Raw genomic sequence first — 25,905 nt, 5'->3', positions numbered from 1 at the left:
GCTTTATTGTAATTGCTATCTTTCTTGATTCGGTTATAACCGTTTCACCCGCCATCCTATCTGTACATATACTCTCTTTGTTCTTCTTCTTCGGGTTGAATAAACTACCCTACCTTTTTTCCTTTGTTTACTCCAAGCTTCTCACCTCTCGGTGATCACCATTTACGTTTCCGTCATGCATCGCGGCGGACAGTGCTGGCATGATCAATATGCTGATGGTTACCACCACCATGAGGATGCTCCAGAGGATTCAATGTAGTAGAATAATGTTAGGTCAAAAATTGTACTTACAAGATCTGATTTTGTCCAAAATACATAGATTAATAAAATTAAAATCTTTAAACAAATATTATAATGCATATCTGTTCATAACTACTTTCTCAACCCATTGAGCACAAAAAACCAATATTCCCTCCACTGAGACTTGATCCCACAACCTCTCTTATAAGGGGGAAATTTGGTGTCATTGGACTACAAGGTCCTCAGTACATACATTAGTATATAACAAAAACAAAATAAACTTCAAATCTTCATTAATAACCTGAAAAAATAATAATAATTTGAATAATAAAATTATAATGACAAAATAGCTTAGCTAAATTTCTGGAATGTATGTCTAAGGAGAAAGACCAATGCTTACAGACAAAAAATGTTCACTTATTTATTAGAACAAGTGAAGAGTTGATATACCAGAAGCAATAAAATGCTTTAATGCCCAGAACAGAAATTTCATACCTGCAAAATTTCAATTCCATATCTCGGATGATATCGAACAATTCTCTGTGACCACTCATATTTATGATCTTTTGATCCTTCAACAATCTTTCCCCCACCAGCAATTTACAACAACACCATCTATGTTTAAAGACTTTAGTAGTTGTAACTCCTGTTTAACACCACTAGAATCCACTAATTGGCATAAATTGTTAATTATACCACTCTGCCAGAAAGAAACCTGTTAATATTATCATTGACTGAAAAAGAACGGATGAACAAAAAATAATCTTCCATTCATTCCTTTAGATCATGAATGCATGTAGAATTTTAAGAATCAAAGCAAATAAATTAATGGAAAAGGATTGCACTTTCACCTACTCGCACTGCTATGATATTTTCCTATGCCACATATCCCCATAGAAGCAACAATAATCGCTGTTGAGTTTTTCATAAGAATGTCAAACTCATTGTGGCATCCCACAATTGTGACGTTCAACAAATACCACTTTCCTCTATGCAAGAGCTTCATCTTTTCATGGAAAACCATTTTCATTCTAAGTTTGCAGGAAGAATTAGGGTTATATATACATTTAATTTGAAGAAATTTTGTATATTTTATAGTTGTAGTTTGAGTTGTGGGTTAGGTGGTATATATAAGAAATTAATCCTGCAAAATGATTTATTTCCTTTTTTTTTGTCATGTTTTTAGAATGTATCAAGCTGTAAATACATTGCATTTGGTTTAGTATGTGAAATTTCCAAATCCATTTCACATTACCTAATAGGCAAAAACATTAAGAATTTAGGTGTAATGAGATTCAATGAATGTTAAAAAAAAAATGTTATAATACATTAAATTGTAGCATAGTTAAAACGGTGTAACAATGTAGTGAAGACAATTTTGTTTTTTGTTTTTTTTGTTTTTTTTTTTTTTTTTGAAAGGAGAAGACAATTTTGTTAAATGAAAATGAAGTGTAAAACAATTAGATTACTAGCACCAAAAAAATTAGACAAAATATGACCTAAATTGACACATATAATGTTTTTATTTAGATTTTAATTTGTATTTATATTTTAATATTTTTATGTGGTGCGTATATATGAGCAAGTTCAATTCAAATGAAAACAATGCTTTCTTGTTTAAAATATAAAATAATCATATCCATTCATCTAATTTGATTAATAATTAAACATTAAAGAAAAAATATAAGATTAGTTTCATAAATATTATAAACTTTTCAAAGTTGATCTAGAACATAGATTTTCCAAAACGTCTAACCAAATATAATTTTAGTGAGCATCAAGAATTCAACAATCTATTTTTTATTTTTTTTTTTGAAAACCAACCAAAGAATGATTGTTTTAATGAAACAAAGATGCAATGCAGTCAGGGGGGATATAATCCCAGTACATAGCTTGATCCTGAACAAAAGCTAACGAAGTTAGCGTATGCGCATGCGAATTAATCTGCCTAGAAATATAATTTAACAAGACATAATTAAATGACGAAATTAAACTCCTACATTGGTCTATTACGACCCCAACATAGGACATTATGATGGTTGATTTCTGTCGTATAGCATTCCTCAGCTGTATACAGTCTGTGTGAAGGATGACCGTTGTTATATTCTTCTCCAATAGTCATGATAGAGCCTCCTTACATGCCAAAGTCTCCGCCATAAACGGCGACAAACAATTTGGGAGTCTTCCATTTTTGCCGCCAAAAAAAGATCCTTCTGGAGACAACAACACAATGCCGTATGTAGCCTCCCCCGTGTCCTCCCGGTATCCAGCATCCACGTAACACCGTGGCATGGCGTCTCCTTCGCTTTCCACCGTAGCAGCCACGGGTGTAGCTGGGCAGCGGCGTGCAACCTGCCAGAAAGACTGCAGCGCCGCCGTGGCTTGTCTCCATGCTGCCGTAGGGTGAGGAAGTGTGCCGTCCCATACGGCTGAATTTCTGCATCTCCATAGACGATAAAGCAGCGCCACTACGGCTCCACTTTGATCCTCTGTTAACATTGTAAGCACAGTTGTTAGCCACTCGGGGAACGAGTTAGACAACAATATTTGTTGTAGGCAGTCCTGAAATATTCCAAACATATCTAGAATAATCACAAGTAATCAATGTATGCATCACATTATCATGTGCCACCCCACACATTTGGCATGTGGTATCCACTTCAACCCTCTTTATAATCAAATTATTAGTTGTTGGAAGAACATCACAAATTACTCTCCACAAAAAAGTCTTCCATTTTGGGGGTATCTTCATCCCCCACATTGTAGTCCATTTCTCAAAATCCCCTGGTGAGTGGTTATAAACACCCATAATGTTCCTGTAGGCATTCTTAACTGTATACACCCCATTAGGGTCATCGGGCCAATACCATGAGTCCTCATATCCCGGACTTACAGGTATTCTCAGTATCCTATCCACATCCTCCTCATCAAATTAATCTGTTAAAATATGTGGATCCCAGGTAGCAGTCTGGTCATCTATTAAACCTGCCACTTTAGCATGTCTAAGCTCTACAGGCATATCTGTTTGTATTAGGGGCTAGGATTATCAGGGAGCCATGGGTGTCCCCAGATTAATGTCGTTCTACTATCCCCAATCCTCCTCCGCACTCGTGCCACCACCATATCATGAGCTGCCATAATACTCCTCCATGAGTAGCTTGGGCATCCTCCTACCTTAGCATCAATAAAAGAGGTATTCGGATAGTACCGAGCCTTCTTTTGCAACAAGGGAATCAGGACTTGTGAGTAGCCGCCATGCTTGCTTTCCCAACATTGCCACATTAAAACTCCTGAGATCCTTAAATCCCATTCCCCCAAATTTCTTTGGGATACTCAGCTTATCCCAAGCTTTCCAGTGTATTCCCCTATCCATACCAGTGCCCCACCAATACTTGTTCATTGCTCTCTGAATTGATAAACACACTGTGTCTGGGATCAAGAAGACACTCATTGAAAAGGTAGGCATGGATTGTGCCACACTTTTTAATATAATTTCCTTTCCTGCATGTGACAGAAACTTCTTGTTCCATGAGCTAATCCTCTGCTTTATTTTATCCTCAATATACGAGAACATTGCCCTTTTATTCCTCCCCACAAAAGATGGTAAACCCAGATATTTCCCAAAATTGGGTGTCTGGTCTACCTGTAAACAAGTTGCCACCACTTCCCTGTCCTCCACACTGGTATTCCTGCTAAAACAGACACTGGACTTGTGATAGTTCACCTTCTGTCCTGACAACTCCTCATATCGTCCCAGACACTGCTTAATTACTTCTGCTTCTCGATCATTCGCTTTAAAGAACAATAGGCTATCATCCGCAAAAATAAATGTGATATCTGTGGGGCTCCCCTAACTACTCTGCAGCCATGTATTAAGCCAGCCATCTGAGCTCTTTGTAGCAGCATAGATAATCCCTCAGCACATATGATAAACAAATACGGAGACAAAGGATCTCCCTGCCTTAACCCCCTGGTCGGCGTTACACTCCCACTAGTAACACCATTAATCAGGATGTTATATTGGACAGTAGTGACACAGTGCATCAATAAATTAATCCACCGGTCACCAAAACCCATTACCTCCGACATCCTTCTCAAGAACTGTCATTCCATCCTATCATATGCCTTTGCCATATCTAGTTTCAAAGCTGCCCACCCCTTCTGACCACACTGCTTCCTATTCAAATAGTGCCCCACTTCCGCAGCTATAAGAATATTATCAGTAATAAGCCTCCCAGGAATAAAAACACTCTGAGCCTCTGAGATGAGGTCCCCCATAAGTGGTTTCATCCTATTGGCTATTACCTTTGCCATAATTCTGTACAACACGTTACTTAGCGCTATCGGTCTCATGTCAGATACTGTCTTAGGCACATTCTTCTTCGGAATTAAAATCACATTAGTGTCATTTAATCCCTCAGGGAGTGAACCTGAATTCAAGAAGTTTACAATAAATTCAGTCACATCCCCCCTACAATGTCCCAAAATTCCTGGTAGAATCCAGGATTCATACCATCCGGTCCTGGCGCTTTGTCAGGGAACATTGCAAATAAAGCACGCCTGGCCTCCTCAATCTCAAACGGGCGAAGTAACATAGTATTTTGTTCATTAGTTACACGGGGAGTAAAATCATCAAACATGGGATCCTCACACTCAGTATTTGATGATGTAAAAATAGCAGCATAATAATCCAAGACAACTTTCTTCATATTTTCCCCATCTACCCAGGCACCCACATCATTTTTCAATCTAGGAATATAATTTTTCATTCTACGGGCAGAAGCATACCTGTGATAGAATTTGGTATTGTAATCCGCACCGCGGAGCCAGTGTTGTTTTGCCCGTTGCCTCCAAAAAACATCCTCCTACACCTCCAATTGGCCCAGCCTTTCCTCAAGATTGCGAAACTCGGCCAATGCAGCCGAATCTCGCCTATGATGCAGCGCATCCTGCTCCTTTCTCAACTGCTTTATGCGGTCACCGGACTTATGCCAATGTTCCCCACCCCACCGCATGGGCCTCCCTCCACAATGTTGCTGACAAATCAACAACCCCTTATCCCTACCATCCTGCCAGGAAGTCTCCACCACACTCCGGCAACCTTCATCATGAACCCAAGCCATCTCAAAACGAAACCGTCTCGGCCCCCCTGTCTGCGCACCAGTGCAATATCAGTGTTTAGGAAGAGAGCCGAGTGATCAGATTTCCGCGTAAGAATATTTTCAACCCATGCCTCACCATGCAAATCAGTCCATTGAGCTGTCACCAAAACCTTATCCAACCTCTCCTCCAACCACCTCTCAGTTCCTTTCCCCTTCTCCCATGTAAACTGGTGACCTCTCATTGGCAATTGAACGAGACCACAATTGTGTACAGTATCTCCAAAGCCCCTAAGGAGACCTACCGGATGCGGGTTCCCCCCTCTTTTCTCATGCTGATATAACAGGTCATTAAAATTTCCCACAACCACCCAGGGTAATGTAGATTTTTCCTTTAAACCACTCAATAACTGCCATGCCTCCTTGCGTCTATGCCTCTGCGGGAACCCATAGAAACACGTCATACGCCATATTTTCCCCCATATAGCTACCTCCACATCCACATGGTTTTTTGAATAGCCCAACAACCTAGCAGTATTATTCTTTTTCCATAATAATGCCAAGCCACCCCCTCTCCTATCGTTATCTACGTAAAACAGACCCTCAAAACCAATCTTGACACGTAACCTTTCTGCATGACTCCGATTTACTTTAGTTTCCATCAAGTAGACGAAATCGGGCTTCTTAGGGGACACCATGTCCACCACCTCTCAAACTGTCTGTGGATTGCCCAAGCCACGAAAGTTCCAGCTTATCGTACTCATTGTGATGGGCGGGCCTGACCACCAGGACCTGCCGTAAACCCGTTTTTTGAGAATTCTGTCATCACCACATCTCCCGCATCCAACCTTAAATTACCATCGTCCACCCCATCCCCCCTCCTTCTTTTAGAAGCTGCTACCACCACCCCCTCACCCGCCCTCACCTCCCCAAGCCGTACACCACCCACACCCTCTACTCCTTCAATACCCGTACCCCTCACCTTCTCCTTACCTCCCGCCACACCCTTCCCCTTCCCCTCAAGTGGTACCAACCATGGCTCCCCCACCTGCCTCAGTCCCCGGCTGCCTCCCCCCACCTTCAGGTCCGCCGTGTACGGGAACTTGTCCGACGTTAGTCCATATTTCCTTGCCAACTTACAAAACTTATAGGCATGCCCCAGTAAACCCCAATAAAAGCAAAAGTTATGTAAACGTTCATACCGGAAATTCACCCAACAGCTTGTCTTGTCCCGCATAATAAGTTTCATTATCCGCTTTAGCGGCTTGTCCACCGGTATTGAGACCCGGACCCGGACCTGGTGAAACGTTTTCCACGGTGCACCTGGATAACGATCATCAACTTTAACAAACGAACCAATAAATTGGCAGCTTGTTCAAGAACCGCCTCCGAAGTATATCCCAACGGTAAGTCATAAAGTTGTACCCACATATCCACCGACTTCAATTCAACTGTTTCTGGTCGAGCACCCGCCCCCACCTGTCTGCAAACGAGGGTGCTATTATCAAACGACCATGGCCCTTCATCGAGGACCCTTTGCAAATCAGTTTCATCATAGAAGATGAAGATGAACATAAACAATCCCGGTTGAACAATCTATTTACTTCAATTATATTACAGCTTTTGTCTAAGTCATAATATAATCTCTCATTCAATACTATTATTCTAAGATCGACCTTGCATTGAGCGAGTCATGGCCAAAGAAATATATAGATTATGTATATTGGGTTTGAGGTTCTCTGATCCAGTGAACATTACCAACAATAGAACCTAATTAAGAACCATATATAATTATAGATTTAATACCCAAAATGTCATCGACTATAGTGGTTTTTCTCAATTCTGTCCTAAACGACTTTGGTGACTTAATGTAGTCCCAAAGTTTTGTGTTTTTACTCAATTTAGTCCCAGACTTTTGTGTTTTTACTCAATTTAGTTCCTCATTTATTATTCCGTCCATTTGTTGATAAATAAATAGACAATTCAGTAATTTTAATATTGGCATCTCTTACTTATAGACATGTGAAGTGCGAAATCCTTCTTTTTTTACGAATTACTCCCAGAATCAGTCCTAAACCTGCGAATATAAAATTTGATTCGTAGGCCTGGGAGTAATTCTGGGTGTAATTCGTACAAGAAATAGGAATTTCTCACTTCGCAAGTTGAAAGTAAAGAGAGGTCAATATTGATATTATTAAATTCTCCATTTATTTAACACCAATTTGACGAAATAACAAACGGAGGACTAAATTGAGCAAAACACAAAAGTCTGGGACTATAATATGTTACCAAAGTCGTTTAGGACGAAATTGAGAAAAACCACTATAGTCGAGGACCATTTCAGGTATTAGCTCTATAATTATATATAAAAGTCTCTGTTACATGGACTTTCAAATCTTACTTTTTAAATTTTATTCTCGCGGGCACTGATAAACTACTTTTTTCATGTGGGTCCCATACAAGTGTCGATCTACATCAAGAATTTGTGTGTGGGAGAACAGTAAAAGTTGAGAGTAGAAAATGAGAGTACATGAAGTTTTTTTGTATGTCATAATCCAAGGTTTGGTGTATCCCGGGCGTTCAAATATTCCTTCCAGTGATGCATAAACTAAACTCCCAGGCCACAACAGTAGTAGTATGGATAAAACTAATAACGTTCTTCGCCATAGCAGTAATCTTTATCATTGTAATATATTTTGTCTTTATCACCTGTACGCAATAAATTTTAAGATGAGTTTACTTCTCGAGTGATAGGAAAAGCGAGGATGTTTTCAAGTTTTAAGTCACAATGAACAAACCCCTTTGTCGTGAAAGTGTAAAACCATTGAGATCAAATCCAGTAAATGTAGAAATACAAGTAAGATTCCATGAATTTTTTTGTTCCTTAGCATTTGCCGTAAACCAATAATGTTTAAACCTAATTAATTCGACAAATGATTTCTTTCTTCTTTTGGTAATCTTTTGGTCATGCCATTCCAGAGCCATCAGAACCTGACCTCAACTATATATGCCCGCATTCTTGAAGAACTATCATATCGCAGAACGATCCTCAAGCATTCCTTTAATTTGCCACTTTTAGAACATATACTTTGCCCATTCTAGGTTGTGGTTAGGTTTAATTTGCACACTTGACCACGAGCAACCTATATTCAAACTGCAGATGAAGCCATGACTGTTAGATCAAATGGTGTGCCAGTGGAAAATGTAGTTCAGTTAGCTTTAGTCGATTAGGTAGCCGAGAAAATTCTGAACAAAAAAGAGTTGGAGTTTTACAAATGGGGCGGTGACCTTTCTCAACTTCTACAGAATGTTAGAGAGAAGCTAAATAAAGTTGCTGATGTAAGTTTCTCAGTAACCTTATTTGGATTCACTAAATTTATCAAAATCTTTGAACTCATTTTACTGTCATTCTTTGAATCTCACTTGCACTGTTTGTAATGTCCAAGCAAAGCGACGATCGCACTTCCAATGCTGTTATTGTGTATGTTTAATGGCACAGGCTGATGCCATTATCCATTATTGAATGCTCCTTTCCTTGGTTTCAATATAAGGCTATCTATATATACTACGTTGCCTATTGTATTTTTAATATGCAAATTCAAAAATTGGATTTGAAACTCGGGTGTGTTTGGAAATTCGGAAAATGATTTCCAATCATTTTTCAGGTTTCGAGTTTTTACAATACTTGTTTTTGGTTTCCATGACGGGGCACTACAGGGTAGGGGTGAGCATCAGTCGATTTTCTGTTAATAACCGAAAAAAATTATCCTTGGCATACTAAAATAACCAAAGCACCACTCATAACCGAACCGACCGAAAATTGGTTATATATGATCGGTTATTTTTAACCGAACTTTATTATCTGCTGTAATTTCTTAAAAATATTAGCTTAAACTCAAAAATTTTATCACTAAAAACACATTACTAGTTAAAGTATTCAATTGCATACAAATTTCAAAATCAAATGTCCTTTTAAGTAATAAAAATCACAAGTCTAATAGACTAACCGTTCGTAAATTAAAATATGCTCCAAAGTCCAAATGAGCACACTGGCTCACTGCCAATGTGCCAAAGTGCCTAACAGCAGACAATTGTTATATCGTGCATTGTGCGCCCTACAAATCCCATGTTTCGTATGTACAAAATTGTATAGCAGAATACACATAAATTTCTAAAATAATACACATAATCTAACATAATACATAATACACATAAACTCTTAACATAAAATAAACATAAACTCTTAGGGTGCACAATGAATTGTACGTCCTGGTACACGATATAATTTGCCAACAGCTAGAAAAAGGGAATTAGGTTATTTTCTATATTCAATGTGGAGTGGGTTTTTGGTCCTAGACTTATAGTGCCACGGACAATTTTGGTCCTCTATAAAAAAATCAGACAATTTGTGAACACTCTTATTGTGACGAGGACAATTTTGGTCCTCCGTCAACATTTCCGAGATGACCGTTTGAAATGAGGGTATTTGCGTCGTTTCATGATATCTCTTTCTTGCATCCTTCTAGAGTGTCCTTTTAGCAACCAAATACGCCGCAACATGGCCTAGCACCCAGGGGTTTGGAAATAGCTTCCATGCTCAAGAATCAAGATATAAACGAGACAAATCCCGATCAACCATTCTTTCTAACTCAGCATTCCTGAAGAAGCGACCCATATGCTATCTACAAAGTATAATCTAAGAAATTAACTTGAATAAAAGTTAACACGTACTAGGAATGCTACAGAAAAACAATCAAATCCATGAAAAGATCAAGAATCAAGTTGTTCGTGAAGAGATGCTAAAGAAAAACACATATATCCTACCAGGGTTTTGAGACAATAAGTTGTCCATAACAAGATCTGGAGAGGTACTACCATCCATTGGTACATGTGGATCAATTAGAAGCTGTCTCCTCATAGCAGCATAACTGCAAGAAATGAACAATTACGTTAAGGGTAGAAATGTCCGATAATGACACAATTGTCACTCATGTAAGACAGGTTGAAGCTGTTTGCAGTTAGTAGCCAAAAACTATCTTGAGTTGTAGTACCCTAGATTTTTTTGTCACTCATGTAAGACAGGTTGAAGCTGTTTGCAGTTAGTAGCCAAAAACTATCTTGAGTTGTAATACCCTAGATTTTTTTCAACTCTAAACTAAACAAATTGTTTGACATTTAATAATGTGCTATGACGCACCTAACGAAATATAAGCATTTGTCAATCTGATTGTTTTTGTTTAACTTTTGCACTTTTAATGTACCAAGTATTCACATTGGATGATGTTCGTTCACAGAAATTAGAGGAAATAGATTTAACTGCTAACATAAATATTTGTTGAAAATTTCGGACCTTTGTAAACAGAATCGCTTATTAAAAGAATATCATTTTCCAATGACTGCTAAGGAAATGGTTGAAATTCAATAACATAAACGGCAGACACCAGTATATAGACTTGTAAAAGAATGAATTCAGAGATACGACGAAGAAGCAATTATATAAATTTATTAACTTTAAATTATCTAAATTCCATCATAGTAGTAACGGAACCATGAAATATGATGACAAAAACAATAAAAAATAAGAATTTTATGCGACATAAACTCCAATTAAACCCCATAGAGAAAAAGAATTACCTTCTACGTAAGTCTGCAGTCACGGGGCGAAGATCGATTATAGAAGCAGATGGAGAAGACGGCAAGATCCCCAAATCGATGCACCATCGTTGAACAATCGTTATATCGTGAATCAGGGCGCACAATGCATTGTGCGTCCAGTCCAAAACGACGTTTTTTATGTATATTATGTTAAGAGTTTATGTGTATTCTGTTTAGAGTTTATGTGTATTCTGTTTAAAGTTTATGTGTATTATGTTATGAGATCATGTGTATTATGTTATGAGTTTATGTATATTATGTTAAGAGTTTATGTGTATTATGTATTATGTTAGATTATGTGCATTATGTTATGTGTTTATGTGTATTCTGTTATGAGTTTATGTACATTCGAAACAAGGGATTTTATTTAAGAAGTTAACGGCAGAAACGGGAAACATAATTTTAAAAAAAAAAACATATACAAAACGATGCCGTTTTGGCCAAGGTGCACAATACATTGTGTGCCCTGGTGCACGATATAATTTGCCACATTAAAATGTATGGACTTGACCACGATTTTCGGTCAATTTTATTTTTCTCGGTCTAAAACTGATAACTGACTAGAAAAAATCGAAATGACCGATTTTTAAAGCCTATAATAAAAAATCGACCGAAAACCAAATTATTTATCCGATTCAATATAATTAATGAACAAAATTGACTGTAATGAATGTTTAACTATTCTATTGATCTTTGTTGTAACCTATGATTAATGAATTAACTTCCTTATTTAAGAAAAAATGAACAAAATTATTATTTATTAATTATAATCATTATTTTGAACCTAAATCATTACTATAATTTCTATTAGTTTGTAGTATTTTCGACATATATTATTATTACTAGCATTTTGTACGCGCGATGCGCGAAAATTTATGCCCAATATTAAAACATTGATAAATACAAATAATAAAAAATTATAATTAAATTATATATACACAAATAATATAGATATTTTGTACACACATATATAATTTATCATTCATAGAAATTTAATTAAAATATAATTAAGCATTAAATTAGTATATAATGATTTTAATAAAATGATCATTAAAAAATAAGAAAATATATGATAGATATAGGTGTATGTGTTGGTCCCAAAAGAGGTTAGGTGAAAGTCTAGAGAGGGGGGGGGGGGGGTGAATAGACTTTCAAACTTTTTTCGCACAGCACAACAATTGCTAAGACAGAGATAAACCAAAACTCTTAACTTAGATTGTTAGAGTATGGTGCACAGCGGAAATAAATAAACATAAAGTGTGTGTGAGATTGTGTGAGCAGTATATCTTCGTGAGAGCGAATATGTAAAGAGCGGTATGTAAAGAAAGCAGTAAAGAACACAAGACAATTATAGTGGTTCGCGAGGTGGTGTAATCCTCCTACTCCACTTGCTCTTTTCTCCAAGAGCCAATTCACTATATCTACCACTCCTTGGTTCCAAGATACAATGAATTTCCGTGATCTAGTGCTTTGATCACAAAGCCCGCACTAATCACGCCCAGTGACACCACACTGCTGCTTCGGGTTTCACGTCGCCGCGCTACTATCCCAGGATTTCACGACTCCGCGTTACTTTCCCCCCGTCTTCCACACTCCGGTAGAAACGTATCCCGTGATCTGGTGCTTTGATCACCAAGCCCACACCAATCACGCCCAGTGCCTCCGACACTGCTGCTTCGGATCTCACAGCTCCGTGTGACAATCCAGGATTTCACAGCTCCGTGCTACTTTCCTCCCTTCTCTTGTTTTGCTCCAAAACAAGTGTTGTCTTGCTTCCAACTTCTGAGACTCTGTAGATGATCTTCAATGATGCACAGGTCTCTTTCATGAAGATAAACACTCTGGAATGATTTCTCTTGACAGCTCTGAGTGTTTTCTCTTTTTGAATATATCAAGTAAAGCACTTGATATTTTGCTCTGCTTTGCTCTGTTTAAGAACTCTCTGAATTTTTTTCTTTTGAAGCTCTCTGAGTTCTTTTCTCACACTTGAAGATTTTAGCTCTTTTAAGCTTAATTGCTCTATTCGATCCTTTGATGGATTCGAATTTTCTGCTCTCTTATTTTTTATATGCTCTACTGCTCTTGTTCGTAAGTTCCCCCTTTTTCCCTGATCTTCAAGTCTTCACATCTTCATCATTTTATAGCTGGTAATGAGAATCTGTCCGTTGGAAAGAGACGCTCTCATTTTTGAAATCTTGTATCTTTTGTCAGAGATCTTATCTTATCTTCTGCAAAAATGTCAGAAAGAGATAAGCTAGCCGTTGATGGAGTTTCATCTCCATGTAAATAAGCTCCCAAACTTCATCTGATATTCCTCTGTTTTAACGTTGAGTGGAAATATTTGGGTCTCAGTTTTGGTGTAGAATGGCTTCTCTGATTAGCTCTGAAGTGGTCCTTGTATCTTTGGGATTCAAAAATAATCTTTATTTTAATCCCATACTAGTTAGACTAGTAATTTCCTTGTGAGAATATTTTTCACTGTAAGTTCTGCTTCATCTTCTTCATTCTCACGCCTGGGTGTTCTTAGACTTCAAACTGGCTTTGAACTTCCACCCAATTTGAATTTCTCCTTTGTAATTGACACCCAATTTCAATTGGCTTTGAACTTCCACCCAATTTGAATTTCTCCTTTGTAATTGACACCCAATTTCAATTGGCTTGTAATTGGCACCCAATTTGAATTTCTCCTTTGTAATTGGCTCCCAATCATGGTCTAAGACTCTACTAGACCTATAAATAAAATTGGGGGATCTACAAATACAAATTTGGCATATCAAAACCATTACATTTTATTCCTAACAATTTCCCCCCTTTTGATAATGCCAAAACCTATACTCAGTCATTGGCTTTAAGTCTTTGAAAAATAATCTTTTTGCTCAATTTTATTTGACAAAGCCAAGATGAGTTTAACAAATGGTTTTCTAGACACAATCAAAAGAAAAATTGTGAATTAATTTTTAGACAAGCTCCTAAACGCATCTTGAATTATTTTTTATTTTGATCATCATCAATTTTTAATTTTGTCGTGCGTTTGACATATTTCTTGTTTTTTAATTCACGAAAGTCTAATTACATTAAGCAAATAAAATTAAAGACTCAAAATAGACCATGGGAAATTATTATTGATATATTTATAGAGAAAAAACGCAACAGAGGTTCGAAAATAGAGAATATCAGCTTAAGAGAATTTTCAGATTACCTTCTGGGTTTCTTCACACCAAAGTCTTTCTTCAAAATTTCTTTGACATGTTCTCTGAGCTTGAAGAAATCATCTTTGAACTTTGCATTCTGAAATTTCTTTGTAAGCTGTCCGACCATGTAATGTCCAAAAGCTTCTTTGATGTTGTTGCCTGGAAGAACTCCGTTTTCCCACCATAAGACACATTCTTCGAAGCTTCTTTCTTCTCCAAGATTCATGCCCATATTTCCGGTGAAATCTCTTAGTTCATACCACATCTCGGTTCTTTTCCTTTTGCCTTCTTCTTCTTTATTCTTTTCCGAGATCCATTGGGCTTGATCGGCTGCAGGCCATTTCTTGATCATGCTTGGTAAATTTTCTTTGGTCCATATTGTTGTCTGAGTGGCGGTACCCTTAGAGCATTCAAGCCAGCCACGCTGTTCAGCAACCTTCGATGTACTCGTACCAAGACTAGGATTCGCGAACTGAGCAAAACCAATCTGAGATGGTCCTTGTGATGATTGTCCGCGGCTTCGGCCTCTACCTTGAGTAGACATTACTGGCTGTTGTTGACTTCCAAGAATAAATTCTTGTTGTTGCAAAGCCATGTGACTGAGGATTTCTTCCCCCCTTTTGGCGTTATCAACCAAAAAAGCAAGGGTCTTAAAATCTCGGTCTTGGTTTGCCTTCACAGTTTCAACACTGTTGTGCGTTTCAATGGAAACGGTTTGCACGTTGTCAAGCTTATTTGTTGTAACTGCGAGTTCAGCTTCAAGTTTGTTGATTCGGCTTTCTTGGTCTTGAATTGCTTTGATCTGTCTCAAGTGACGTTCGTTGTGAATCTTTTCAGCTGCTTCACGTTCCTTCTTCATGAGCTGAATGACTTCAAGTAAGCCTTTCGTCACTTCTCCTTTCAGAATTCTTTCTGCTTTGTCAATCTGAGTCTTCAAAGAATTTTGATGCTCCATTATTTCTTTCAGATTGACTCGGGTATCCGTGTGTTGTTGTTCTAGCATTTGGTTTTGTTCAACCAATTTTTCTCCAATTGTTTGACAAACAACATCACTGGATTCGGCCACTTTGGCAAATAAGGATGAAAATATGTCATCTTCTTGTTCATCCATCTACACAAAGTTTTGAGGGGATCCGAACGGACTTCTATTCGGATTTGTGAGAACAACTGTATCAATAAGTTGCATCCCTTCTTCTTCAGGTGATTCGGCTTCTTAATTGAGATCACCAATTTCTTCTTCTAAGACCTCTGTTCTCGTGTAGTTCTCTGTAAATAAATCTTCATTTTCTAGAACAGGGTCCACAATAGGTATGGTAGACTCGGTATGGTGTACTGGCAGTACACTGGATAATTGCTCCATGTTCTCAATAGCAACTTCAACTGCAACTTCCACTGGTATATCTCTTCTTCTTTCTTCTGACACTTGTTTTTCATATTTCTTCTCGTACTGACACTTCTCCCCTTAATTCTTTTCTTCTTTTATCCCTTTTGTAGCCATAATAATAATTTTTTTTTAATTCTTTTTTTTTTATTTTTATTCATATATTTTTTTGTGTGTCTTTTTGGCTACGAAACTTTTGATCTTTTTATATACGTAGGGATTTTTCATTTTGTAGGAGAGAGAGAGACAGAGAGAAAATAGAGATAGACACAACCAGTAGCAAAAACATCCAAAAAACTTTTTATTTATCTCCTTCTTAGGGAGAAAGAGAGATAACATTTTTGGATTAGGTCACATCACATATTCAGGCTTCATCAGTAGAGAGACCAGCGCCGTGATTAGTCTCAAGATCAGCATGCGGTGGAGACGGAGAGCTTGATTTCAGAGTATAGACTAATCCGGGTTCCATTGAGAGTTGAGCAGATCGCTTGAAGCTGCGGGTTAGAGGACGAGAGGACAGTGGTGATGGCGTCGAGCGTCGTAGCTGCACTGCTGAGACTTTCGGACCTTTTTGAACTTGATCCTTGGTCGGTGGTTGTCCTTCCTCTTCTTCAGAAAATAGGATGAGAGGATCGCTAGGTGTGTCTCCAACTTCATGTCCTCCATTTGCAGCACGTCGAGCCCTCAGCATCGCTTGTCTTGCTTGCTCGGCCACTCTCCTGGAAGATCTTCTCTTTTCTTGATTCTTTGGAGTCATCGAAGCCTGCAAAAAAAAAAAAAAAAATAGATACAAACAAAAGAAATCTCCACACAGATTTGTTTGCTTCAGGTCCTAATTTATAGGCCTAGGAAGGTGCTAGAACCGTGTGGGCTAATGATGAAAGGGTTGAAAGGGTTTCCTTTGGATATAGCCGACGTTTGGTTTCAAAAGGTGTAATGAATGCTTTCGTGACTCTTCATTGGTCGAGAAAGCGGTAGAGGTGATGGGTAGCGGTTTCTAGGAGATTTAATGAGGGATTAGGGTGACGATTTGAGTGAGAACGAATCGGTTGGGAAGGATGCTGATATAGGAAAGGATTATGGGGGGAGGTTTAGGTTGGGTGGAGGTTTAGAAAGTATAGGAGTTTATGGGTGGAGGTTTGATGCCCAATTAAACTCTAATTTTCCTCCTTTGTCTCCTGATTTCCTTCTCAAAATCGTGTACCACAAACATAATAACACTCAAACATCTTCGTTAGTAGCAAAAATTATTCCACAAATAATTAATCACACATACCAAAATATTGAACACATATACACGGCATTCCTAATTAAAATACATATAATTTGGAAATTAACACAATTAACACACATATTCCTAATTTATAATTAGAAACAACTTTATATAAAACATATTAATCAGATTCCAAAATATTTTAGAAACTAACAAAAATACTAATTTCTAGATTTCTAAAACATTTTATAGCAATTTACATCACATATACTGCATATATACGAAACACACATACAAATAACATATTAAATCACATTTTGCACATAGCACATATATATTAACAAATAAACATGGTAAATCATTTTTAGAGCAAATTGTTCATGCAAACAAGTTAGTTAATTTACAGAAACATGAACACATACTCAAAAACTGATTAACACATTAAAACATGCAATTTTAAACAAATTATCAAATAAATCACGAATTGCACATTTCATCAAATTAATTTGCATGGCATATGATCTCACGTTAAATAATACATGCAAAAACACAAATAAATTTCTAACACATATTGCAATTTTATCACATAAATATTTCGAATAAACATGCATAGAAACACATAAAACAATTTATCCACGTACAACAATTAATTTTGAGCACAAGTATCAATTTAAATAGAGAGTTTAAGTTCAGTGATACTTAGCTCATTTCGATCATTCCCAACTCGTGCCTTAAGGTAGAAAATCTCGTTTCGCATAAAGGCTTCGTGAGAATATCAGCAACTTGGTTTTCCGTAGGGATATATTCGATCTTCAGATTTTTCTTTTCAACGTGATCCCTTATAAAATGATGTCGAATGTCGATATGTTTGGTTCTTGAGTGAAGCACCGGATTGTGAGTGATAGCGATTGCACTAGTATTATCACAATAAATACTAACGTCATCACAATTAACTCCGTAATCCTTCAATTGTTGCTTCATCCACAAAATTTGCGCACAACAACTTCCTGCAGCAATATATTTGGCCTCGGCGGTACTAGTTGCGATGGAATTTTGCTTTTTGCTGAACCAAGAAACAAGCCTTCCCCCCAAGAACTGGCATGTCCCGGAAGTGCTTTTTCTGTCTATTTTGCAACCTGCAAAATCCGCATCTGAAAAACCCGTTAGAGTAAAATCTGTACCTTTTGGATACCACAATCCAACATTGCTTGTGCCTTTCAGATATCGTATGATCTTCTTTGTTGCGGTGAGGTGGCTTTCTTTTGGATTTGCTTGGAATCTTGCACACACTCCCACAGCATAAGAAATGTCCGGCCTGCTTGCAGTAAGATATAGAAGTGAACCAATCATTCCTCTATATTTTGTTTGACCGACATCCTTTCCACCTTCATCTTTGTCTAGCCTTATTGATGTGCTCATTGGAATTTTGATCGATGATTTTCCATCAAGGCCAAACTTCTTTATCAAGTCGCGGGTGTACTTTGCTTGATTGATGAATACTCCTTCTTTCAGTTGTTTGACTTGTAAGCCCAAGAAGTAATTCAATTCACCCATCATGCTCATTTCGAATTTATTCTGCATAAGCTTCGAAAATTTCTCACACAAAGAATTGTTAGTGCTTCCAAAAATAATATCATCAACATAAATTTGCACTAATAAAATATGATCACCATCTTGAATTCTAAATAGAGTTTTGTCAACAAGGCCTTTGGTGAATCCACAGCTTATCAAGAACATTGACAAAGTATCATACCAAGCTCTAGGTGCTTGTTTCAACCCATACAATGCCTTTTTAAGTTTGTAGACTTTATCACCTTCGCCTTTTACCTCAAAACCTGGGGGTTGTTCGACATAAACTTCTTCTTCGAGTAGACCATTCAAGAATGCGCTTTTCACGTCCATTTGATAAACGGTGAAATCTTTGTGTGTGGCGTAGGCTAGGAAAATTCTGATTGCTTCAAGTCGGGCCACCGGTGTAAAGGTTTCATCAAAATCTATTCCTTCTTCTTGAGAGTATCCTTTTGCAACGAGCCTTGCTTTATTCCTAACAATCACGCCTTCTTCGTTTGCTTTGTTCCGGAAGACCCATTTGGTTCCTACAACGTTGTGGTTCGGCGGTCTTGGAACAAGTTCCCAAACATCATTTCTTTTTAATTGATCGAGCTCCTCTTGCATAGCATTTATCCAATCCGGATCATTGAGAGCTTCGTCAATTTCTTTTGGTTCAATCTGAGATAGATAACACGTGAACAATGCTTCCATGGTAGATGATCTTGTTTTCACGCCTTCATGAATATTCCCAATAATTAATTCTGGAGGGTGATTTTTGAGCCATCTTAAATCTGGTTGAAATGGGTGCATGGTACTGGGTGGATCCATTTGTTGTGAATTTGCAGTGTTGGTTCGAATTTCATCAATTAAATTGTCTTGAAATTGATTACCAACATCACATGCAATTTGATCATTAATTGGATCACCAACTTGTACTGCATCTCCATTCCCACGTGAGGCATCACTCCCAAAATTATTATTTAAAGAATTTCCAACTTCTTCTGGGTGAGGGATGGGATTTTCTAGAGAATTAATTTCCAACTCATCCATTCCCTGCAAAACATCATCTCCACACGTATCATTAGTATCACAAAAATCAATATGACACTTGTTACCATTTTGTGCAATTTCTTCATCCAGAGCGCCATTTTTGATTTGTGATTTTTCATCAAATACCACGTGTATGGATTCTTCAACCACCATTGACCTTTTATTCAGAACTCTGTACGCCTTGCTGGTAGCTGAATATCCTAGAAAAATTCCTTCATCTGCACGCTCATCAAAAGCTTTTAGATGCAATTTATCATTAATATGAATAAAACATTTGCATCCAAAAATATGAAAATAACCAATATTTGGTTTTCTCCCTTTATATAGCTCGTATGGCGTCTTCTTGTACTGCTTATGGATCATGCTTCGATTTTTTGTGTAACAAGCAGTGTTGATAGCTTCCTCCCAATAGCGTTTCGGGAGACCGGCATCACTAATCATCACTCGTGCGGCTTCTTTGAGCGTCCGGTTTCTTCTTTCGGCAACACCGTTTTGTTGCGGTGTTCTCGCGGCAGATAATTGATGAGAAATTCCATGTGAATTGTAAAAAGCTTGTATAACTCCATTCACGAACTCGGTTCCGCGATCCGTTCGTATTTTTGATATTTGTAATTCTTTCTCATTTTGTAGTTGCTTCAACAGCTTTGGTAGAACTTGCTCAACTTCATTTTTCTTCTTGAGAAACACGGTCCAAGTGTACCTGGAAAAATCATCAACAACAACGAGAGTATATTTCTTACCACTTACACTTATTGGATCAACTGGTCCAAATAAGTCCATATGTAGTAAGCTTAGCGGTCTTGACGTTGACTCGTGTGTCTTTGATTTGAGTGATGATTTGATTTGCTTTCCGTGTTGGCATGCATCACACACTTGGTCCTTCTTGAAGATAATATCTGGCAAGCCTTCTACTAGATTCTTCTTTGCAAGCTGATTGATGGTCTTGAAGTTTAAGTGGTTGAGCTTTCTGTGCCATTCCCAATTAGCTTCATTTGAATTTCTGGCCATTAAGCACACTGAATCTTTGCTAGTGCTCCAATCCACAATATACATGTTCTTTCGCCGTTTTCCAGATAAAATAATCTCATTTGTGAGCTCATTTTTGATTAGGCAATTATCTTTAGAAAATTCTACAAGATAGCCTTTATCACAAAATTGACTAGTGCTCAACAAATTAAATTTTAATCCTTCAACGAAAGAAACATCTTCAATCTTCAAACCATTTTTCTTGATCGTGCCAACTCCTTTTGTAATTCTATAATTTTGATTTCCTCCGAATATAACTTTTGGTCCATCGATTTCTTTGAAATTAACTAGATAGGATTTATTTCTAGTCATGTGGCGTGAGCAACCACTATCGATGTACCAAACATCCTGCAAAAAAGATTAATTAACTTTAGGTACCCATACTTGCTTGGGTCCTTTACTGTTAGTAATTTTTGGTAACCAAACCCACCTTGATCTTATTGAATTAAGATGAGGCGATTTGTAACCATTAGAGACACGATAATCATAACTCACTTTAGAAAATATTTTTGGCGCCGGGTTTTGAAAATTATTTTTATATTTTGGCACCTGGGAAGAGAATGGTTGCTTTGGTCTATAAAAAGCATTACATCTAGTGCACAACCAATCTTTTTGAGTTGGATAAAATCTCCCAACTTTATTTCTAGAAAAGCTTCCCTCTTTTCTATGAAATCTTTTTGCACTTGACTCTTTGGCATATCTTTGCTTGTAGAATTTTTGTTGCTTTGCCGTAGTATAAACTTGTTTCGGCCTTTCAACATTCAACTTTGCGTTTGATTGATAGCCAAGTCCTTGTCTCATTGTGCTATTCTGACTTTTAACAAATTTTACCACTTGAACTTTATTATTTAAAGTAGTAGTAGAATTAGTCAGATTTTGAGGGGTTTGAGAACATGTGGAGTCATAACCGATTCCGGTTCTATCTCCTGATGGCTTTTGCATGCTCACCATTTTATCTATAATTTTAGACGAATTAGTGAACGTAGCAATAGTAGCTCTAAGATTATGATCTCTAACCTCTCTTGCTTTACACTCTTCTTGAAGATGAATATTTTCATTCTTCAATTTACTCACTTCAAGTAAAGCATCTTGCAATTTTTTATTCATTTCTTCTTTTTCAAGAATTAGAATATTATTGCGCTCCTTGAGTTGAGGATGAGTGAGCATAATCTCTTGACATTCTCGCATTAGATTGTCAATAGATTCACGAGAAAAAGAGGAATTAACAGAATTGAAAGAATTAGAACTTACATCTTCTTCCTCTGCGTCAAGAGCCATAAGACAATCTTCACTTGTACTCAACTCAGTTGACTTGCATATTAGCGCCGTATCATCATCCGAATATGAGCTTTCATCACTTGATGATGAATCCTCCGAATCATCATTTTCGTTTGGTTCGTTGCCAACGAGAGCTTTTCTTTTGTCGCGCTTGAACCTTTTGCTTTCGGATTTGTTCGGCGTAGATTCAACATTTTTACCTTGATACTTGCTAACGATCGGATACGGACAATTTATTTTAAAATGTCCGGGTTTGCGACAATTGTAGCACAAATCCTTATTTTCTTCGACTTTTTCTTCTTGTGTTATGCGAGAGATGAATTTTCCACGAGCAGAATTTTTGTTGTCTCCTTTTTGCATAAACCTTCTAAACTTTTTGACAAAAAGAGCAAATTGTTCGTCAGTCATAAAATCAACATTATTTTCTACTGACCTGGAGGTTGACGGTTGTTCGGCCATTAGAGCAGCATTTCGAGCTTCATGAACATCATCATCTTTGGCCTTCATTTCGAACTCATATGCTTTTAGATCACTAAATAATTTGTCTGTTGACAACATTCTTAGATCTCGGTGATCGCGCATAGCCGTAACCTTCATATCCCATGCAGATGGTAAGCCTCGTAGGATTTTGAGATTAATTTCTTTTTGGCCAATAGTTTTGCCAAGATCACTAATCTCTCCAAGAACTTTGATCATTCGAGCTTCCATGTCTGCAACACTTTCATTTGAGAGCATTTTGAAATCTTTGAACTTCTTCATGGCGATTGTGAGCTTATTGTCTTTTTCTTGTTCATCTCCTTCGCCAATCTTGATGAGAGTTTCCCATATTTCTTTGGCAGTGGCACACTTTCGGATCTTCGGAAATATTGTATCATCAACGGCTTTGAATAGAATATCCTTGGCAATATTGTCAAGATTATTCCGCGTTCTATCGTCCGATGTCCATTCCGGTTTTGGCTTTTGTACGTACTGTGGAGCATCCGGGGATATAACAAACGCCGCATTGACTTTTAATATTTCTATAGGGCCAGTGGAAATAACTTCCCACATTTCATCGTGTAAAGCCGATAAGTGTACCTGCATACGAACTTTCCAATCATCAAATTTATCAAGAGAGAATAATAGATTTTGAGCTAAATCTTTCTTCATCATCATCACGAGAGATATGAAAGATTAATCCAATTCACACACTTTGTAGAATGGATCTGTCTAGCAGTCAAAAATAGTTGACCCACTTTAGGGACAATTTTGACTCGGGTAAACACCTGCTCTGATACCAATTGTTGGTCCCAAAAGAGGTTAGGTGAAAGTCTAGAGAGGGGGGGGGGGGGGTGAATAGACTTTCAAACTTTTTTCGCACAGCACAACAATTGCTAAGACAGGGATAAACCAAAACTCTTAACTTAGATTGTTAGAGTATGGTGCACAGCGGAAATAAATAAACATAAAGTGTGTGTGAGATTGTGTGAGCAGTATATCTTCGTGAGAGCGAATATGTAAAGAGCGGTATGTAAAGAAAGCAGTAAAGAACACAAGACAATTATAGTGGTTCGCGAGGTGGTGTAATCCTCCTACTCCACTTGCTCTTTTCTCCAAGAGCCAATTCACTATATCTACCACTCCTTGGTTCCAAGATACAATGAATTTCCGTGATCTAGTGCTTTGATCACAAAGCCCGCACTAATCACGCCCAGTGACACCACACTGCTGCTTCGGGTTTCACGTCGCCGCGCTACTATCCCAGGATTTCACGACTCCGCGTTACTTTCCCCCCGTCTTCCACACTCCGGTAGAAACGTATCCCGTGATCTGGTGCTTTGATCACCAAGCCCACACCAATCACACCCAGTGCCTCCGACACTGCTGCTTCGGATCTCACAGCTCCGTGTGACAATCCAGGATTTCACAGCTCCGTGCTACTTTCCTCCCTTCTCTTGTTTTGCTCCAAAACAAGTGTTGTCTTGCTTCCAACTTCTGAGACTCTGTAGATGATCTTCAATGATGCGCAGGTCTCTTTGATGAAGATAAACACTCTGGAATGATTTCTCTTGACAGCTCTGAGTGTTTTCTCTTTTTGAATATATCAAGTAAAGCACTTGATATTTTGCTCTGCTTTGCTCTGTTTAAGAACTCTCTGAATTTTTTTCTTTTGAAGCTCTCTGAGTTCTTTTCTCACACTTGAAGATTTTAGCTCTTTTAAGCTTAATTGCTCTATTCGATCCTTTGATGGATTCGAATTTTCTGCTCTCTTATTTTTTATATGCTCTACTGCTCTTGTTCGTAAGTTCCCCCTTTTTCCCTGATCTTCAAGTCTTCACATCTTCATCATTTTATAGCTGGTAATGAGAATCTGTCCGTTGGAAAGAGACGCTCTCATTTTTGAAATCTTGTATCTTTTGTCAGAGATCTTATCTTATCTTCTGCAAAAATGTCAGAAAGAGATAAGCTAGCCGTTGATGGAGTTTCATCTCCATGTAAATGAGCTCCCAAACTTCATCCGATATTCCTCTGTTTTAACGTTGAGTGGAAATATTTGGGTCTCAGTTTTGGTGTAGAATGGCTTCTCTGATTAGCTCTGAAGTGGTCCTTGTATCTTTGGGATTCAAAAATAATCTTTATTTTAATCCCATACTAGTTAGACTAGTAATTTCCTTGTGAGAATATTTTTCACTGTAAGTTCTGCTTCATCTTCTTCATTCTCACGCCTGGGTGTTCTCAGACTTCAAACTGGCTTTGAACTTCCACCCAATTTGAATTTCTCCTTTGTAATTGACACCCAATTTCAATTGGCTTTGAACTTCCACCCAATTTGAATTTCTCCTTTGTAATTGACACCCAATTTCAATTGGCTTGTAATTGGCACCCAATTTGAATTTCTCCTTTGTAATTGGCTTGTAATTTCTCCTTTGTAATGTCCAAGCAAAGCGACGATCGCACTTCCAATGCTGTTATTGTGTATGTTTAATGGCACAGGCTGATGCCATTATCCATTGTTGAATGCTCCTTTCCTTGGTTTCAATATAAGGCTATCTATATATACTACGTTGCCTATTGTATTTTTAATATGCAAATTCAAAAATTGGATTTGAAACTCGGGTGTGTTTGGAAATTCGGAAAATGATTTCCAATCATTTTTCAGGTTTTGAGTTTTTACAATACTTGTTTTTGGTTTCCATGACGGGGCACTACAGGGTAGGGGTGAGCATCAGTCGATTTTCTGTTAATAACCGAAAAAAATTATCCTTGGCATACTAAAATAACCAAAGCACCACTCATAACCGAACCGACCGAAAATTGGTTATATATGATCGGTTATTTTTAACCGAACTTTATTATCTGCTGTAATTTCTTAAAAATATTAGCTTAAACTCAAAAATTTTATCACTAAAAACACATTACTAATTAAAATATTCAATTGCATACAAATTTCAAAATCAAATGTCCTTTTAAGTAATAAAAATCACAAGTCTAATAGACTAACCGTTCGTAAATTAAAATATGCTCCAAAGTCCAATTGAGCTCACTGGCTCACTGCCAATGTGCCAAAGTGGCTAACAGCTGACAATGGTTATATCGTGCATTGTGCGCCCTACAAATCCCATGTTTCGTATGTACATAATTGTATAGCAGAATACACATAAATTTCTAAAATAATACACATAATCTAACATAATACATAATACACATAAACTCTTAACATAAAATACACATAAACTCTTAGGGTGCACAATGAATTGTACGTCATGGTACACGATATAATTTGCCAACAGCTAGAAAAAGGGAATTAGGTTATTTTCTATATTCAATGTGGAGTGGGTTTTTGGTCCTAGACTTATAGTGCCACGGACAATTTTGGTCCTCTATAAAAAAAAATCAGACAATTTGTGAACACTCTTATTGTGACGAGGACAATTTTAGTCCACCGTCAACATTTCCGAGATGACCGTTTGAAAGGACGGTATTTGCGTCATTTCATGATATCTCTTTCTTGCATCCTTCTAGAGTGTCCTTTTAGCAACCAAATATGCCGCAACATGGCCTAGCACCCAGGGGTTTGGAAATAGCTTCCATGCTCAAGAATCAAGATATAAACGAGACAAATCCCGATCAACCATTCTTTCTAACTCAGCATTCCTGAAGAAGTGACCCATATGCTATCTACAAAGTATAATCTAAGAAATTAACTTGAATAAAAGTTAACACGTACTAGGAATGCTACAG

General features: G+C 37.5%; 2 protein-coding genes and 1 long non-coding RNA gene across 3 annotated transcripts; all 3 read right to left on the bottom strand.

The window, feature by feature from the left end:
* Positions 1 to 2,358: 2,358 nt before the first annotated feature.
* LOC109183944 lies at positions 2,359 to 4,348 on the bottom strand. The gene is made up of 5 exons (XM_019333972.1): positions 4,321 to 4,348; positions 3,721 to 4,032; positions 3,449 to 3,669; positions 2,954 to 3,160; positions 2,359 to 2,802 (listed from the first exon to the last, which is right to left on the bottom strand). Exons 1-5 carry the CDS (start codon positions 4,346 to 4,348, stop codon positions 2,359 to 2,361), a joined length of 1,212 nt encoding a protein of 403 aa, XP_019189517.1.
* Positions 4,345 to 6,037, bottom strand: LOC109183943. Its single transcript, XM_019333971.1, has 4 exons — positions 5,306 to 6,037; positions 5,110 to 5,204; positions 4,754 to 4,989; positions 4,345 to 4,670 (listed from the first exon to the last, which is right to left on the bottom strand). Exons 1-4 carry the CDS (start codon positions 6,035 to 6,037, stop codon positions 4,345 to 4,347), a joined length of 1,389 nt encoding a protein of 462 aa, XP_019189516.1.
* A 3,893-nt stretch (positions 6,038 to 9,930) lies between these two features.
* On the bottom strand, positions 9,931 to 11,051 carry LOC109184025. The gene is made up of 3 exons (XR_002054686.1): positions 10,974 to 11,051; positions 10,164 to 10,267; positions 9,931 to 10,017 (listed from the first exon to the last, which is right to left on the bottom strand). It is a non-coding gene; the product is annotated as an uncharacterized LOC109184025 (long non-coding RNA).
* Between the last annotated feature and the right edge of the window lie 14,854 nt (positions 11,052 to 25,905).

This window comes from Ipomoea nil, unplaced genomic scaffold (genome assembly GCF_001879475.1).
Source record: "Ipomoea nil cultivar Tokyo-kokei standard unplaced genomic scaffold, Asagao_1.1 scaffold1237, whole genome shotgun sequence".
Taxonomy (NCBI): domain Eukaryota; kingdom Viridiplantae; phylum Streptophyta; class Magnoliopsida; order Solanales; family Convolvulaceae; genus Ipomoea; species Ipomoea nil.
Note: the sequence above shows the minus strand (reverse complement) of the source record. Positions and strands in the feature narration are given on the sequence as shown.

Coding starts and splice junctions, on each gene's coding strand:
- LOC109183944 (XM_019333972.1), bottom strand. CDS start 4,348: ATGACAGTTCTTGAGAAGGATGTCGGAG. Junction 4,033..4,320: donor TCTTGAGAAGGATGTCGGAG/GTAATGGGTTTT, acceptor TGTTCTTTAAAG/CGAATGATCGAGAAGCAGAA. Junction 3,670..3,720: donor AAAGGAAATTATATTAAAAA/GTGTGGCACAAT, acceptor TCTTGATCCCAG/ACACAGTGTGTTTATCAATT.
- LOC109183943 (XM_019333971.1), bottom strand. CDS start 6,037: ATGGTGTCCCCTAAGAAGCCCGATTTCGTCTACTTGATGGAAACTAAA. Junction 4,990..5,109: donor AGGCTGGGCCAATTGGAGGT/GTAGGAGGATGT, acceptor TTATATTCCTAG/ATTGAAAAATGATGTGGGTG. Junction 4,671..4,753: donor CAAAGCGCCAGGACCGGATG/GTATGAATCCTG, acceptor TCTTGAATTCAG/GTTCACTCCCTGAGGGATTA.